The sequence below is a fragment of the Ammodytes marinus genome (genome assembly GCF_949987685.1).
Source record: "Ammodytes marinus genome assembly, chromosome: 8".
NCBI lineage: Eukaryota > Metazoa > Chordata > Actinopteri > Uranoscopiformes > Ammodytidae > Ammodytes > Ammodytes marinus.
The window spans coordinates 10618053-10636286 of record NC_137212.1 but is presented as its reverse complement, the minus strand read 5'-3'; the positions used below and the strand labels follow the sequence as shown (position 1 = coordinate 10636286).

The 18234-nt window shown below is 40.6% G+C and overlaps 1 protein-coding gene across 1 annotated transcript in view; it reads left to right on the top strand.

Moving 5' to 3' along the window:
• Positions 1 to 17955, top strand: part of tns3.2 (tensin 3, tandem duplicate 2) — a gene marked incomplete at its 5' end in the record, with an annotated part of 37430 nt that extends 19475 nt beyond the window's left edge. The window contains 11 exons of the mRNA XM_080033139.1: positions 10052 to 10196; positions 11752 to 12173; positions 12506 to 12589; positions 12742 to 12873; positions 13465 to 13557; positions 13980 to 14057; positions 14581 to 14661; positions 14758 to 14926; positions 15416 to 15484; positions 15992 to 16021; positions 16565 to 17955. Coding sequence (XP_079889265.1) covers positions 10052 to 10196; positions 11752 to 12173; positions 12506 to 12589; positions 12742 to 12873; positions 13465 to 13557; positions 13980 to 14057; positions 14581 to 14661; positions 14758 to 14926; positions 15416 to 15484; positions 15992 to 16021; positions 16565 to 16706 — 1445 coding nt within the window. The 3' untranslated portion in view covers positions 16707 to 17955. The remainder of the gene's footprint in view (positions 1 to 10051; positions 10197 to 11751; positions 12174 to 12505; positions 12590 to 12741; positions 12874 to 13464; positions 13558 to 13979; positions 14058 to 14580; positions 14662 to 14757; positions 14927 to 15415; positions 15485 to 15991; positions 16022 to 16564) is intronic.
• Positions 17956 to 18234: the final 279 nt, after the last annotated feature.

Here is an 18234-nt window from a genome sequence, read left to right as displayed (position 1 = left end):
AGCATGACATAGGAATATGCGCTTATTTTCTCCTCTCTTGCTGTGCGTTGAAGGAGCCGAATGATATGATGCAATGTGTTGTGTGTGAGACTGGAAACAGAGGGGAATTTCTCACACTTATATTTTAATATAAAGCAGGTCCTAACTTCACGTTTCAACTAAATATAGTCCAGTTTTTTGACGGCTTGTGACCAGCAAAAAAAAACAAAGACTAATTTGCCCTTACAGAGATCATTTAAGTAAATACAAATATGTCACTTGAGGCTGTTGGGTGACAAACATGAAATTTTTTTAGAAGCCACCCTGTTCATAGCTTGGAGTACTTTTATTGTTTGGGATTCGGTATATTTGGTGACAAGGGAACAAAAACTGAGAAATTCTACTGTACCTAATATTATACAAGTGGCCACAGATTAATGACATGCTTCATATCCTTAAGTTCAGCCTTTCCAAAGTCACTGCCTTTCATCAACCCAAAGATGAACTCTACCACTGTCTCTGTCCTTCCTGTGCTGTTTTTTCTTCTTCATTTCCTCGTGACGGCACATGCAATGTTATGTAATGATATTTCCTATGTTTACTTGTGGCCACATTAAAATAAACAGTGATTTATACCGAAACTCTGAGCCTAAGGAATGCAGAACGTGTTGTCCTGAGCTGCCGTTTAGCAAAGGCAGATGGTGCTTTCAGACAAACACTTGACTGTCTGAACCTCAGGGGTCAAAGGTCAGTAGAAAGTGCACAGGGGAGGGAGGCGGAAACACCATGGGGAAAGTTTTCATTATTCTTTAGATGATTGGGCTTGTTAATAATGAAAGGAAGAGATGATAGAAGTTTGAAGTGCCATTGTTGATCCTGAGCAGTGTCTCTGAGAAGGTTTATAAAAATGTACATACTGTATATAAACATATATATTATTTTTATAAAAAAATGATTGTATATATAATACAATCATTTCCCAGAACAGCTGGACATTGTAGTTTTTACCAAACGTAACTCAAATTTGGAGGAAATGGTGCAGTTGTTGGGGACTATTTTCAGCGGGCGGATGAATCCGTGTGGTGTAATGTTTTGTAATGTTTGTAAATGCTAAATATTAAGTCGCAGCCAGTTGTAGAAGACCAGCGTGAAGACACCTTGCTTGATCTTGAATTTAGTGTGAACATAGACCATGAACACGAGGCCTCAAGATCGTTATGATGTTTTAGTTTTTAAGCAGCAAGTTTAAAAAAAAAGTTACAACTTGTTTTGTGACGGGCAAGCGTTCTTAGCAACGTCACTTTCTGATCTACCTATCAATGTGAAGCAGAATTCACCAAGTGCTGGATTGTGCACCCACTAATATGGAACGTGAGCTGGCTTTAAATTTTGCAATAGAAATCCTGTTCAAAAGTAAAAAAATGACTTGTATGTGCCTTTGTTTTACACATCAAACAAACATGTAGCAATACAAGGTGCTAATCAATGAGTTTTAGCAAAATTTGAATACGAAAAAAATAATTCCTTTAATCGAGCTTTGACACGAAACAACAACAGATTGTAAATCATTAACTTTTCTGATGCTGTTAAAGTTTTTTGTGGTTAGAGTTTCATATAGTACGAGCACTCGGTTCTTCGAATTGATAAAGGAGCGTCACAGATGGACAGAGCCGATGTCCATTCCGGCTCACTTCCTGTGACACGGAGGTTAGGATGAGGCACGCAGCACATGTTTCCATCAAGACACTGAAGTCAAACACAATTCAATCAAGAGTGTTATGGTGTCGTTTATGATGTGCTAAGATTAGACACATAGCAGGAGACACGGTCGGTGTGTGTGTGTGTCTTTGTCCGTTGTGTTTGTGGTGCGAGCAGATGGTGGGAGTGGACACACATGCCCTGACAGAGAGGCCATAGAAATCCCCCAGATCAAGCCCCCCCACCCCCACCCCCTCCTCTCTCCAGTCCATAAAAGGCACACAGAAGACCTCTGACCTCACTGGAATCCCTTCTGATTGGGGGAAAGTGCTCGCAGCGGCCCGGGCAGGAACAATGCTCAGTGGTCAGCGAGAGAGGAAGAGGAGGGGAGGGGAGAGAGGGGTATGTAGACACGCATGGCGGGGAGAGTCAAGGAGGAGGGGGGAGACATTCTCTACCTCTCGTCCCTCCCCTCCATACAAACCCAGAAGTGGAGCGGTGTCACAACAAGAAGCCAAGAACAAACGGGGAGATTATTTTTCCATCTGGGGGACGAAAGGAATTGGGCATGGCGGCGAAAGGATCCAGCCCCCAGCTCCAGTGAGACGGACTCAGACTCAGAGAGGAGGAGATCTTTCTGGTAATAAGGAGAGTTTTCATTTACGCTAGGAGGGCAGAACACACCGGAAACATATAGAGACTCTGGAGCAGGAAAGTGAAGAAGTTTGGTGTTAGAACAGGGAAAATAACGGGACACTTCACATCATGACTGCATCTCTCGGTATGTACTGTAGGCTATATGTGCATGCACACAAGTGTCTGAAAGCTTTAACAAATGTGTATGTGTGTGGGATTGAGCTGTTCTTTCTATCCGTTTTCAGCTTGTTTAGCGCTACCACCAGCGTTATCTCTGCCTCTGTCCCTCTTGGGAATTTTAAGGAGGGCACGCATGCACAGAAACACCTCCCCTCTCTCCTCCGGGCCGCTGGTATTTTGCAGACAGCTTGTGGAATTTTTCTGTATCAGCTGCAATTTTTCTCTTTTTCAATCACACGCCTCATCCCTTATCCAAACCTCACCTTTCTCATTTTATCAATTCAAACTTCTTTTTTTTTTGATTTGTTGTGGTTGATGTAATGGTCTGCACAGCAGTATCTGCAGCCCCCTCTGACATCTCACTCACGGTGGGGCAATGAGAGCGTTTGTTCCACTGCTGTTGCGTTCATGATCTCATTCCGTAAACGGCTATTTTGGCCTCCATAGTGAAGTCATGGAAGGCTGATGTATTGGTGGTTAACCGAGGCAGGCCGTTTTCCCCCCTCTTTTTCTGCACTACTGACCTGAGCTTAACCGGAAAACTTCTTTGAAGATCTGTGTTTGCGTCGCGGTTTCGTATTGCTCCCAGAGATGTCTGACACAGTTTTCGATAAATCCAAATAATTACCAGCATGTGAATTAATCAGTTACGTAGCATACGTGGCCCCGACACCAGAGCAATATTTAGACAGACAAGAGCTTCAAGACAAGAGTTAGCACATTTGAGTCCATGGATATGAAAATAGATTTCCTAGAAAGTTGAAAGTTATTGACGAGCGCTGTTCAGAGACATTGCACATTGGATGTCTGCTGTCTGAGAAACATTTGACTTCTACAAGACTTTACAGGGAATAAATGGCAAAGAGGCTGAAAATGAAAGCCACAAGAATGGAAAATGTTGACAACAGCGTGGACAAAAGGCCAGTTCAGACGCAGAGACCGTGGTGGAAAGAAGGAAAAAAGCGATTTTGTTCCTTGTCAAGTAGACAATCCCAGACTGTGTGAGATGTACCAGAACATCAATGGTCCTATGTACTGACGTAATGGTGTCTGATCTACACTACAGTGTACAAAAACATGGGAAGACATGTGAAAATGCAGGAATCTATATGCAGACATGCATGTGATGTGTTCACACAAAGAGCTGCAGAAAAGCAGAAACATTTAGTTAGAAAAGAGTAAACATATCAAGAAGTCCACTACTGGGGGTGTACAACTTTGCAACTAAGGAAGGTTATCACAACAACAACAACAACAACAACAACAACAACAACAACAACAACAACACACAATTCTTTCTCCAATTCTATCATACTTTAAATGTTTCTGAATGATTGCGTTCATTGAGCTTGGCTTTCTGTTAATGGATTTTTTTGATTTCTATCTTTGAAAGCTTTGTCTCAGCATTTCATATGCAGTAAGTTCGATCAGTTATCATTAGATCTCCAGAGCCTTTAATTGAGGAGGATCTGCTTCTCAGAGTTAAGGAAATTGATAGTGTCAATTTCAGTTTAAACAGAAGGCTCAATGCTTCAGGATTCATGAGGATTACAGAAATGTCTATTGAAGAGTTATGACTTACAACAACTGGTGCAGCTCTTTTATATTGAGCATGCATGCTGCTATTTCTTATGAATGCTGTTATGTTCATTAGCTAGCCAACCATGCAGGAAATTATGCTTACATTCTAGATGCCACCTACGAAGCTCTGATTGGTCAACTGGTTCTCTAAATGGCTAAGATAGCCGTGAGTGAGCACACCACAAGTTTTCACATTTCTGAATACATTAAAGGATGTGGGTGTTGATCCAGATGACTGGAATCAAGCTAGCATTGTGACAACTTCAGTGCTTGTGCACTGTTCTTACTGCAATACATGAGGATTCTGTGTCTGTTGTAGGTCTGACCCCCTTTCATAGAATGCCAGAAAATATCCAGAGAATCTGACCTTGAGGATGTGTGGATATACCTTTTCACAAGTAGTCCGACTGATTTGGGACAGGGGTGGCGCCTGGACTTGTGCGATGATTTCCACGTTTGCCTTAACCTCCAAAAGCTTGCGGATCTCTTTATCCCTTCAGTTTGCAGACGTAATTTCATCGTATTCCTTGTTGAAAATTGACAGGATGACATTGATATATCACCCTACAGATTTCAATGTTGCACAGAAACTATTCTGGAGTATCGCCAGTTTGAATTAAAGTGTGTATAATTTGATGGTCGCCCATATGGGTCATTAAATAACCATGGACTCAAAACTATACTTTGAGGACACGATTATGATACGTAGAAAGTGCAGACCAGCCTCTTGTGTAAAGATCTTTCCATAACAACAAGTCAGGAAGAGCTTCTTGCCACACAGTGGCATGCGATGACCACCGACATGTAAGGACCCACCAGGAGAACTACTTATGATCCATGATCACTTCCCCAGATGGGTCCAGACAAAGACTTTCAGCTTCAAAACATGATCAGATATCTGGGACATTTCTGCTATTCAGACTTAATGAATACATGGAAAACATTGATATTCATTTTGAATATGAGTAAGACTGAGCTGAGAAAACTATCATAACTCCACAGACCGATCCAGATATTGTTCGACAGTCAAACAGTCTGAAACCAGTAGCGGCTCGGTTTTAAAAAGTCATTAAGTCGTGAATACTTCAGGCACCAATAAACACCTCGGAGATAACAGCATTCTCTCCCATGACCTTTTCTTTAAACCTGTGTTTACCGTTACCCTTCACCCTGTGAACCTTCACCATTCCACTTTGTTTGTAGTGCTGTTATTCTTCACTCCCTCCTCAGCTGGGATCGTAACTTGGCCACCTCGCTGAGTCGATAAAGTTGTCAGTCCAAAACAACCCAGAGAAAGAGCAGTGGAATCTGATTTACAGAGCAACGCCTACCAGTTTGTTCTACAGGGAAATGTTTAGCTCGCACACTCACAGGCTTTGAATAGGAGGAGGAGACGGCTAGACACAGCAGGGTCTGAACATGATTGATTTTTACTGAAGTAGGACGGGAGACAGCTGATCACATTCTGAGAGCTGCACCTCCTCAATTCTTCCTAGATTTTTTTTACCACTGTTGAACTATGTGTTTTTAAGGTGTTTGATCAGATATTTATTTGAGAAATTTATGCCATTCTTTTTGTAATCAAAAATCCAGCAAGGTTTATGATATGAAGCACAGCTTTTTGTTAGCCTCAGTTTGACCTGTTTAGACAATTTCCCTTCTGCGTGCAAGCTGCAAATCCTTACTCTGCTCTGGATTTCACACACACCTTAAATATGCAAGAAACACACAAAAAACATAGAAACACACAAAAACGTGAACTTAAGTTAAAGCTTTAAGCATCGTCCTCACTGCTATGCCTGAGAAAATATTGTTGCACATTTTCCTACAGTTGTTCTGGAGGTTTTCGGTTCCCAAACTTGTATCTCCAATACTGGAAATGACCAATATTTAAATTCACATTTCTGACATTAAGTTTATATTGAAACATACAGATTTGATTGAATACAGTTGTAGAGCAACATTGGTGACTTCATCTTGTCTGGACTCATGAAGGTTCCTCTTAAGTTAGCAGGTCATCAGAGTTGATATATGAGATTGAGTATGACCTGCCTCTTACAGTTTAGCTGATTCTTTAAATTCAACATGAAGATAAGAGCTTAATTTAACGCTTAAGCTCCAAATTTAAGTCTGATCAATAACATGGACATAGAGTGGGCCTCAGGATCACAACAGGTGTCTTCCTTCTCATTGTGTTGCCTTTCCGTTCATCTCCCTTGAGAAGCTGCAGCCTGTGATCGCTGTTAACAGCTGGAACATGCCAAAGACCTGTTAGCCTCACTGTGTGTGTGTGTGTGTGTGTGTGTGTGTGTGTGTGTACAAAGTGCTCGCACATTCCTGTGGTCAGCAACAGGGAGTTTGCAAACCCACTGTTGTCCTGCATAACTCTGTATGCATCCCTGTGTTTATGCATGTGAGTGTCGGCTCTCCCTTCTGTCCACTGTGACACTGCTTAGAGAGTAAATGTTTGGATGCGTGAGTGGGGGAACAAAGGAGAAATGTTTCTTTGTCACAACACAACACAGGAGCTCTTTAACCACACTGATGTGTGGCAGCTGTATGCTATTCATCTTTATGCATTTCTTCTTTTTTTTCTCTCCGCCTCGCCTTTATTACCGTCCTACTTATGCAACAGCCAGTGATATCTGAGATCGCTACAGATACACTCAGTGGTGTTATTGATAAATGGGATTATCTGTATAGTAGGCATGAAGGTATGCACACATTTTCAGCCTGAGCCATATAATCGTCACTATGTGTAATCAGGGAAGTGTGTGTGTGTGTGTGTGTGTGTGTGTGTGTGTGTGTGTGTTTGTCTATGTCTGTGTCTGTGAGTGTATGTGTGTTATAGAGTTGTTTCTGAGTTTCTATTGGCTAGTGGAGGTTGGCAGTTGTGCCCATGTGAGTCTGTGCCATCTGGAATTGGTTTTGCACGGTTCGACCCAGACTGAAGAGGCTTTGTGCTCACTGGGAAAGTGCACATGTGAGGAGAAAACAATGGACAGAAAAACACTGTTGAATAAACCTAAGGGGAAATACACTGAGTTTCCTGTTCAGAAAATAATGAAAAAAAAGGGTTTTCAAGTTTTTGTATGTTTTTAAAGGAATACAATTCTTTCACACAACAAATATGGTTATTTGCAGCTGGTGTAAGTTAAATCAAAAGTAATCAGGAAAAGAAAGAAGGAACACTAACTTGAATTCAGTGCTGATGCTTAACTTGAATGTCAGTCACAATTCTTAAAAATATACTTTTTATTAAAAGATATGTAATGTTTAAATGTTCTATATCCAACCATACTACTTTCACATTAACAGTTTTTCGAAATTGTGGAAAGAGATCTTTTATTTAGAAAGGGAAGGTCTCTAGAATATTCAGTGGCAAATTTAGGAAATATTCAATAGTTGATTCCCTTTTTATTTTGAGTTTAGAGATTAAGGAAATGTATTGTTATCATCTTTTTTTCCCCCACTGGGCACAGACTGTCAGCCTCTCTCCAGGTTATCTCATTAAGACATGTCCAGAGGACTGTGAGTAGCTATGGACACTGTGCAGCGTGGATACAGGGGGCTGAAAGGTGTGTGTGGGAGTGTAATAAGGACTGGTGGAGCCTCACAGAGCAGAGTCTGGTTGAGAGGTGGAGGTCGGAGGTCGGGTAGAGGTCAGACGGCGTTGCCACAGTTTGGCCTGTTCTGTAATTAAGTGGAGGAGCTGAGGATGAGCCTTGGAGCAGCAGATGTGACAAACCACAGTGAGGAGAAATCTTCTGCCGTGGGAACCAAGGGAGACCGAGCCCCGGCTGCTTCTCCCGAGAGAGAAAAAGGCTGACGAGGACTGTGGGAATGCTTGAGGCATCTTCCTCCTCTTGCTGCTGCTGCATTCCAGTTTGTGTTTGTCTTTCGAGCAGCGGCAACAACAACTACTTTAAATATGGATGTTCTCCTTTTTCTGTGAGTCAGTCACGAGAGGTTTAAAGCCACAACATAACCTGCTCGGTGCTCTTGACCTTTAAGAGTTCAAGCTGAGTGTGTGATCACATGGCACCAAGCTGGGAAGTGTGGACGTAACACCGTTGATATGAATCATGCTTGCAACTGTCTGAGATTTGAGGCACTTATAATGAACTCTTAACCCAGAGGTGAACGTTTTGCCAATGTCTTAGTACCTCCAAATCTGCAGTGTATATACTTAGTTATTTTTTTCTACATTGTGCACTCCTATACACTTGATGAGCTGACTTACTATCAGCAGCAGCTGTTAGTAACTGTTCTCTGATGGACATGTGATACAGGATACATAATGTCTGCACTGTAGGAATGTGTGTGGGAAACATTCAGCAGTGGGGGTTAGACAAAATCTTGTTTAAGCCAAAAACGCTGGGGGGGGAGAGAGTTTTTAGATCTTTCACTTAGATGAAAGTTGTAAAAAGAGAGACGAAAATGTAAACACTACAAGCGAAAGTCAATGAGTGAATTAAAGGGGCCTGCCATATTACCGTAAATTGAATTGCATTGAAGTGGTCTAAATTACTTAGCAAATTAGCAATTAATTAAAGGATCATGAATTCATCAACAGTCAGTCTGTGTCTAGGGATCTTGAGTCCCGTGTGGATTATCAGTGAAATGCTAATTAGCTCTAGTTTTTTTATTACAATGAGGAATGAGCATTCACCCTTATCAATAAAAATCACTTAATACCAAAAAGAAAAAAATAATTGTTAAGTACTGTTGATTGTCCTCAATTCAATGTGCTACATCATCTTAGAGGCATATATTAAGTTTTAACATTTAAACAGCATTTTTAAAGTCGAAATAGGTCGAGGTGGAGCTAATTTTAATCACTTTGTACTGTAGGTTGGAAATGTAATCTACAGTATAAGGATACCTTTATGAGCATAGGTTTTATATGTTGACTCTTAATTAGCAAATGAACAAGTGATTTTACAACAGATTCCTGTAGATTGAAAATACACTTGAGGCAAATAGTGATGTTTAATATTGATCTGTCTTAATAAAACTCTCAGGTTTTTGATGAATGTAGTAAAATGTAGAATAGACGTGAAATAAGAAAAGTCTTCTCCTTTGAAATGTGGATGAGTAGAAGTAAATAATATATGGAATTACTCATGTAAAGTTCACGTAACACAAAAAAAAAAACAGTTGCAGTTGTTAACCGGTCTGTGTTTTGTTGCTGGTGCATCACACATTCCTCAAATTCATCATAACATAGCACATGAGTGATTATATAATCCAGTGGAGATGATGCAGTCTGTCCAATATGATCACAGACACATTCCTCCATCTCCTGCTGCTGGAGTGGAGTGAAGGAGCGGAAGAGAGGAGGGGGGGGGGGTCTGAAAACAAGGAGGTCTTTATAAGCATGGCCTCTTTACATGGTGACTCATCGTACTTCACAGGGCCGTCTGTGGCCTGAGGAGGCCTGCCCTCGTGTTTGCTGAATGACACGCTGTGTTGGAAGAATGTCAGGATGTCATGTCGGGGTGTTTGGAGAGCCCTCCCTCCAACACCACACCAGCGCTGGAGGAAGTATTCACCTCATTTACTTAGAGTAAAAGTCCTAATACCACACCTGTAAACATACAAGTAAAAGTCAGTGCAACAGACTAGAAACAGGAGGACATTTTTATAAAACATCTGACTAAATCACTGTAACAGGGAATATCTCTGATGCCAGTGAGATGACTCATTACTACATTGGGGAAAGGAAAGTCCATCTTATTCCAAAATAAGATGGACTTTCTCTAAACTAAAAAGAAGTGTTGAAACTGTATGAAAGTCCAGTGTAAAGGATTCCATTTTGCAGTATGCCAGTTAGTAGTAGAAAGTAGGCGGCTATTTTAGTTACTGGAGCAATAGTTGAACTCTTACTGTACATAATGCTGTACTTGATTGTATTGGAAAACTATGTGATGAATAGAGGATTGACCATATTTTTTCTTGTCTTTTGTTTGGTCAGATTCCCGTAGCTTCATGGACAGTATGAACCACACCGGCGGCTCCACAGAGGGAGAGCTGTTCAGGTCGGACGTGTCGGTGACTCCCGGGATCTTTGGCTCCATGTGCTCTGTGTCATCGGACAGCGCCCTCCCACACACAGACAGGTACTCACACACACACAGTTTATAGACGATAGTGAACTATGTATTTATAAGATGAATTCATCAGTAAAATAGCAGTTTATTTGAGTTGGGATTTTTCATTGGAGGTGGATGTGTTGCATCAAATGGAGGCCTAAGCAACATGTTAAGAAATGTTTTATCAGTAGCTCTGATGGAGGCAGAGTTAATCTTTAATTACAGCAGACTGACAGAGACTTTGGTCCAAATTAGAGGGGAAAGCAGAGGAACAAGAGTTCACTCTGTCAATTGCAATTCGGTCTGATTCCACCTCTACCTTCTATTTTCAAGTTTACCTTTGTGGACCCACCTCTAGGGATACGTTTGTGCTTGTTGAAGTCACAGCTGACAGCAAGTGATTTGATTGGCCTAGACAAAATACCCCACACAAACATTTAATGAATCACATTACGTTTATTCTTTTTATTTAAAGGTAGGTCTGTTCCCAAGTAAACTGTATTCCTTTCGACATGTTTCTACTCACTCAATAAACTCCTTAAGGCCAAGAGCCCCCTTGACTTTAGGGCCCTGGACTCATGCCCCTGGCAGGGTTGAATGTCTGCAGGTAATCTGCTTAAAATGCTGTGCAGCACAAAGGGAAACAGCTTCACGGCACAAAACAGGAATCATTTGGAACATCTTAAAAGGTGGGATCAGCGATTCTGGAGAATGCTTGTTGTCAAAACCACTTTTTGTCAAAATCAGGAAAAATCTCCTCACAATCCGCCACATATCAGTACTGTGTGCGCTGAAGAGATTCACTAAGGAAAATTATTTTCACAAGTCACAATCACTGACTCCACCTTTAACTTAATTACTTGAAAAAGCTCCTGCTCTCCTTTCTTCTTTTTCATCATGCTAACAGATGTTCATCCATTTTCAGAGTTTTTAATTCAGCTTGTTTTGATATTTGAACATACTAGCATCAGTCTTTATTCGCACCTGTAATTGTGTTGTAGATTGTATTTGACATGGACATGACAATTTCATTGGACGAACAAGATGCATTGTTTTAAAGGTGAAGTAAGCGGTTTACTTATGTTAATATAAGTATTAAATCTTTATTCATACAGTGATCACTTTCATAATGTGCACGTTTCATAAAGCCGATCTCTCAGTCAGCTGCTCTGCATGTAATCGGCTAATAAACTTTTCGGGGGATCCCAAAATTAATATCCAATCACAAGAGAGAACGCTACAAACCGACACCCGTCTCACTCATGGTCTCACTGCTGGTGCACACCAGAGCGACAGATGGGTGAATGTTTATGCGCCTACAATGGCGGAGCAGGTAAAAATCCTTCCCTATGTCTGTTTTGATGGTTTTTATCACACTTATGGATCTGAGATGATGCTAGATAACTGGCTGCTTGAAGACCGCAGTGCATTAATGTGGTGACGTAGGGACGAGCGAGGGGACTGCTAACTGCAGTAACTGACAGGAAGTTAGCTAAAAGAACCATTCCGCTTACAGCACCTTTAAGTGTATTTGCATAAATGCTGGTTTTCAAACCTGTCCACTGTCTTTCTTATTATGCAGCTCCACGCCTCCTCCTGTGTGGCACGAGCGGACTTCCAGCTCCCTGAACTCCCCGTACCCGCCCCAGCCCTCCCCTCCGCTCTCCCTCAGCGCACCCAACGCCCACAGCTCTCCTCTGAGAGGCCTGGGCGGGAGTGCTGGCTTGGTCCACAGGCAGTCGGACAGCACAGACCTGTCCTCGTTGCTGCTAGGGAACGGCGGCCTGGAGCACGGGCTGCTGGAGGCGGTGGAGGGCCTGGGCGCTCTGAACCTGGGCCTGCCTCCACTGCTGCCTGAGAAGAGGAGAGCAGAGCCGGGCTCCTGTTCCCCCTCGCTAAGCGGCTTCTCCAGCCCGCACAGTGGCAGCAGTCTCAGCATCCCATACTCATCCCCAATGACCCCCAATGACCCCCTGAGAGGACTCAGTGGGGCCACGTCACCAGGTACACTGTCCCTTACATCAGGTTCCTCTGTTTGTCTCTACTAGAAAGAAAAAAAACAACGTTGGCTAAATTCCAAGCTCCGTCTTGACATTGAAAATAGTCAGACAAAAAAAGAATTGAAAGCCCATTTACCAATACCGGAGACCATCTCAGTCTTAATCAGAATATTGCGTATTGGGTTTTTTTTCTCACAATTCTCACTTTAAATAATCTTTTTATTTCTTTAACTTAAAAATGATTTAAGTAAAAGTCTGTCTGATGCAATTTTGATTGTCTGCTGCCTTGTCCTATTTGGGCCAAAGCCTAATGTAGATCTAATCTGTGTCTCGCAGACTTTGGCAGTAAGCAGGACACTGTGAAGTTTGTTCAGGACACGTCCAAGTTCTGGTACAAGCCCAATATTTCCAGAGACCAAGGTAAATATTGGTCTTGGACAGGAGAGCCTTAACGGCCTCGTCAAAGCAGATAATACGCCCTTGTGCAAAGGTTTGCTCCTTATACAGCATGAACACCATGATTCTAACTTTAGCCTTTCTGTGTTTCCCTCCTCTGTCGACCTGCTCAACAGCCATCACAGTGCTGAAGGACAGAGAGCCGGGCTCGTTCATCGTCAGAGACTCTCACTCATTTCGTGGGGCGTACGGATTGGCCATGAAGGTGGCCACGCCCCCGCCGTCTGTCGTACAACAGAGTAAGAAAGGTAGGCCAACGAGGTGCAATCATTACATTTTATTGTGACTGGCTTCTATTTGGATAAAGTATGCATTACTTTTAGTGCTGCATTTATACAAACATGCATCTAATTTTTATACAACTAATATAACTTTTGTTGAATTGTCAAAAGTGTTGGGATGAGTATATTTAGGATTTGATAGATGGATATATACAGTATATATATATATATATATATATATATATATATATATATATATATATATATATATATATATATAGATAGATAGATAGATAGATAGATAGATAGATAGATAGATAGATAGATAGATAGATAGATAGATAGATAGATAGATAGATAGATAGATAGATAGATAGATAGATACTTCTAGCACCACTTCAATACCCATCCATCATTGTTAAAGAACCAAAAACTCCCACCTACAAATTGTGCATCAATAAGTGAAACAGAACATTTTGCCATCTGATCATTTGATCAAGCCCACTGATGTTAAATCATTCTCCATGTTTGAATTTCCAGAAAGTTGCACTTTTTAGTCAATAACAACATATGCATACACTGAAATACGCTGACGTTTCCTCCCTTTCTCCGCATTAGGCGACCTTTCCAACGAGCTGGTCAGACATTTTCTGATAGAGTGCACGCAGAAAGGAGTTCGTCTCAAGGGCTGCCCCAACGAGCCGTACTTTGGTAAGAATAGTCAAGCTTCACTGAGTATCTTCGTACCACATTAAGTGCTGGTTTTCTCTAATATTTTATTTTAAAAGTAACTCATTCATTCTAAGCTTCCTGAAGTTTCAAAATGCCAAAGTGGCAACTAACAAGTCAAATAGTTGTTATTTTAATAATCTAAGTAGCAGTATTTTCTACTGTCTTACTTACTAGTTTAATCAGGAGTTTGCTAAGGCCTGTATAATGAAGCCATACTGATAAACATTGGAGCGTAAAAATGATTAGTTCCTTATCCCAGGATTATAGTGTGTTTCCTTTGTCCCCCTCTACTGGTCATTTTTATGAGGTGCAGCTGGCTTCATTATTCTTCACACCTCTGCTAATGGACAGTTGGTCGAAACGTAACATTTTCAATATGGATGTTGTTTTTTTCCTGTTAGGAAGCCTCACAGCTTTGGTGTGTCAGCACTCCATCACCCCTCTGGCTCTGCCCTGTAAACTCATCCTGCCTGACAGAGGTACCGTGTGTGTGTGTGTGTGTGTGTGTGTGTGTGTGTGTGTGTGTGTGTGTGTGTGTGTGTGTGTGTGTGTGTGTGTGTGTGTTTGTGGTGAGTTTTGGGTCAGTGGTTAACGTTAGGTTTAGGCAAGTACTGGTTCTATGTAGGGACCACAAAATTGTTCTAAGCAAATGAAAGTGTTGTTTCTTTCATCTGATCAAACCTTTGTTTTGTATTTTGTATTTATTATAATTTTGGCGTTTTGACTCAGACTTAATCGGAAGTCTTCAAAATGACCACCAAAGGTTTTTCTTTTTTATCTCTGTTTACTTCTTGAGGATTTAATTCTAATCGTGATAATAGTTGAATGTGATCAAATACAATTTCTTGTATGTAATCGTATATGTATGTGATAGTGTGTGCGCGCTAGTGTGTGCGGGCATGCCTAGTAAGAAAGCATTGTATGCATGCTACTGAATTGTGCATAGTTGCAATGTGTTTCTTGGTCAGCAAACTGTTTTTCTTTGTGTGATTTTACTCGCAGACCCAGTGGAGGAGCTGAACGACTCTTCCTCCGCACAGACGGCCACAAACTCAGCGGCCGAGCTCCTCAAACAGGGAGCAGGTACGCCACGGACACCTCAGACACACATCTACACAAATCAGTTGAAACTTTGATTTAACGAAAAAGAAAAGTCTAACTGTGTCACTAACTGTGCAGCGTGTAACGTGTGGTACTTGGGCTCTGTGGATCTGGAGTCTCTGACGGGACATCAGGCGGTCCAGAAGGCCACAACGCTGACGCTGGCCAAGGACCCACCGCCGGCCTCCACCGTTGTCCACTTCAAAGTGTCTGCGCAGGGGATCACGCTCACCGACAACCAGAGGAAGTGGGTGTTCATATGGGTCTACATTACATTACATGATATTTAGCAGATGCTATCAAAAATAATCACAGAAAAACAAAACAAAGAATGCAAAAAAAGCGAAATCTAAAATGTAAGAAGTGTTGGGGGAAAACATACAAAGTGTAAAGCAAATGCAAAGAAGCATTGTCTTCTACAGTAGAAAGAATAGATAGTCGGTGATATTGAAGTTGGAAGTACTAATTGCACCTAGTAATGGTTACGCTCACCGAAAACCACAGGAAATGGGTGTTCATATAGGTCTACATTACATTACATGTTATTTAGCAGACGCTCATTCAAAACCACTTACAATTGGGGGTAGGCCGTTAGCATTAAGGGTCTTGCCTTAGGACCCATCACTGGAAATTGGACCTTGGTTTCCCATACCATAACTCAGTGGTGTTACCTACTGAGCTATCCAGCTGTACATGGATGCAGATGTTCACACTGACTCTCTGTTGCTTCCTGCAGATTGTTCTTCCGGAGACACTACGCTGTCAACACTGTCATCTTCTGTTCTCTGGACCCACAAGGCAGAAAGTGAGGAACACAGACTTCATTTACATGCACTAACTGTAAAGTTATAGTAGTTATACATTATTATATTCTGGTAGAAATCACTAGAAATAGGCTAGCATCGATAAAAGTCTCCACAGAGGCTGGACCATCCTCTCAGTATGTTATTTGAATAAAAGCTGAATTTAATTTGGCAACCACATAGAGGAAGGTTGTTATTTACACAGTAAATTAATAATTTGAGCAAATAGTTAAGGAATAAATGGCATTCTTTGGAAGAGTCAGATTAATAGGGAGATAAGTATCATCATGGAAATAAATGAGAGCGTAGATTATCAGATATTAGATTTAAACATTTTCCCAGGAGTTTCAAAATACCTTACAAAGTCTAGCAAGGAGCCAGAATGCATATTGTATCAAACATAACACTTAAGTGGAAATATTATGTCAATTTAATAAGTTCTATTCCTGCTATGAACTTATTACCTTCGATTAGATCATGTGATAACGTTATTCTGTTGTCCCAAACAGATGGACAAGAGGCAGTGGTTCAACTGCAAAGTAAGTCTCCATCACAGTTTGTTCCTCTCTCTGCATCACTCTGCTACGATTTACATTACGCATTTACATTTAGGTTTTTGTTTTTTTCTAATTTAAATACTTATATTATATATACTATATGCATAGTATATATAATATATATTAAACAGACGGTTAAGCTCCAAAGTCTCCCTGCTCTTGTATCAATATACTGTAAGATAAGATAAGATAAAACAGAGCTTTATTCTTCACAAAGGAAGTTGTTTTGCCATGTTGCTCCTAAATCAGAGGCAAAAACAAAGAATACAAAATAAGTGAAATCTAAAATGTAAGGAGTGTCGGAAAAAAATACAAAGTTTAAAGCAAATGCAAACAAGCATTGCCTTATAGAAAGAATAGATAGTCGGTGATGGTGACAAGTCATATTGCAGATTAATGCATTAGTATTGCACATAACATCAGTGACCCTCATACCTCCTACATATTATTTAAATATGATTTTGAAGTTGGAAGTAATAATTGCACCTAGTAATGAAATATTCCTGTCCGTCTCTTTTCTCCCAGGGTCTTTGGATTTGTGGCCAGAAAATCTCAGAGTGACACTGAAAATATTTGCCACCTGTTTGCCGAACACGACCCCGAGCAGCCCGCGAGTGCTATTGTCAACTTTGTCTCAAAAGTCATGATCGGGTCACATAAGAAGTAAAGAGAGAGAGATAGACTCTTTGCAGAGTGAAGAACCTGGACTGGGAATCAACTTTGAATGCCGGCATAGTTTAAATATTAGCATGGAAAAAGCTCCAGAGCCACCAGCTATGAAACCCACACACTCCAGCATCTGGTCCTGTTGGTCCATCCTGCAGAATAAACTTGTGTATTTTGTACTGTCTGCACTGCAGGATTTCACCACCAGAGGGAGCTAAGACTGTCATGTATAAAGTTCGACTCATCTTCAGGGGGCGGGGGAATACTGGAGTGGAGTGTTTGTAAAATTTGTATAAAATCAGAGACTCTTTTGTATGAAAAATCATAATCACTTCTGACTCTTATCTTCAAACGTACTCTATGTGAACCACATTACTTTGGCATCACAGCCTAAAAACATAACCCTTTCACTATCCGATTAAACCTGGACGACAATAGATGTTTTGCACATGAACATATATTTTTAAGTTTGACTGTAATTCTAACACCTTTCCATTAAGGTAAAATTATGTGAAATTATGTTTCAACGTCACTTTTGTGCAAACCACAAGCTTATTTTTGAAACTTAAAAAAAAACTACTGTCATGCGACAAAGCCAGTGACGTGGTTGCCTTGTACTGAAGATGGATTATTGTGTTGTGTTTATAGTATTTATCCCTTTTTACAGATGTGCAAAAGTCTTGTTTTTTTTCCTAAATATACTTGTCATATATTTTTGTATATTAAGACACACTGTACATTAGGATTAAAGGCAGTGTAGCTCAGAATCGATGTCATATATTGTTGCTGTAGCAGTAAGATGCTGTGTTAGCTGCCCGCTTGTACACATGCTGTTTTACTAATATAGATGTCAATATGTTTCTTTTACAGTAACTCCAATGCAGATTTATGTACAGTTAATGTGCCATTAAAAAAATATTCTGATGTTCTCTAATAACACATCAAATACTGTGATACATTTCAACATTTTAGTCCACATCAATATTTTTGTACATTCATAGCTTCCATGTGGTCAAGATCTTGGTTTGCATAGTTGTAAACAAACATTGATAAGTTAGACCTCTCTCTGACATCTCATTAAAGTACTGATGCAACAGAGTCACATAAGGAAAAACACAACTTCTTACTCATACTTTCAGCAGTATCACTCCATGCAGGTAGTTTTGGTTTTATTTGCCCTTTTTTGGTGATCCAACCCTCCATACCCACAACAAGATCTCCAAATTAGTTGATATGACTACTCATTTACATTATGCAGCCTTGTTCGCAATAAAAATCACATTAGAAATGATTTAGGAATTGATAACATCATTCAAATAAGGAGCAAAACCCTGTATGCAACATATTCAAATGGAAGATTTGTCCAGGTTTTGAGATATCAAGTTTTCTTTCAGGAATTTCAGGTTCCTCCTGAGGATATTAATATATAATAAAAAATATATATAATTTAAAAATTGCGCTGCTCCCTGTATCCTTACCCAAACAGGAGGAAATAATGCATTTGCTGGGGACTATTTTCAGCGGGGGAT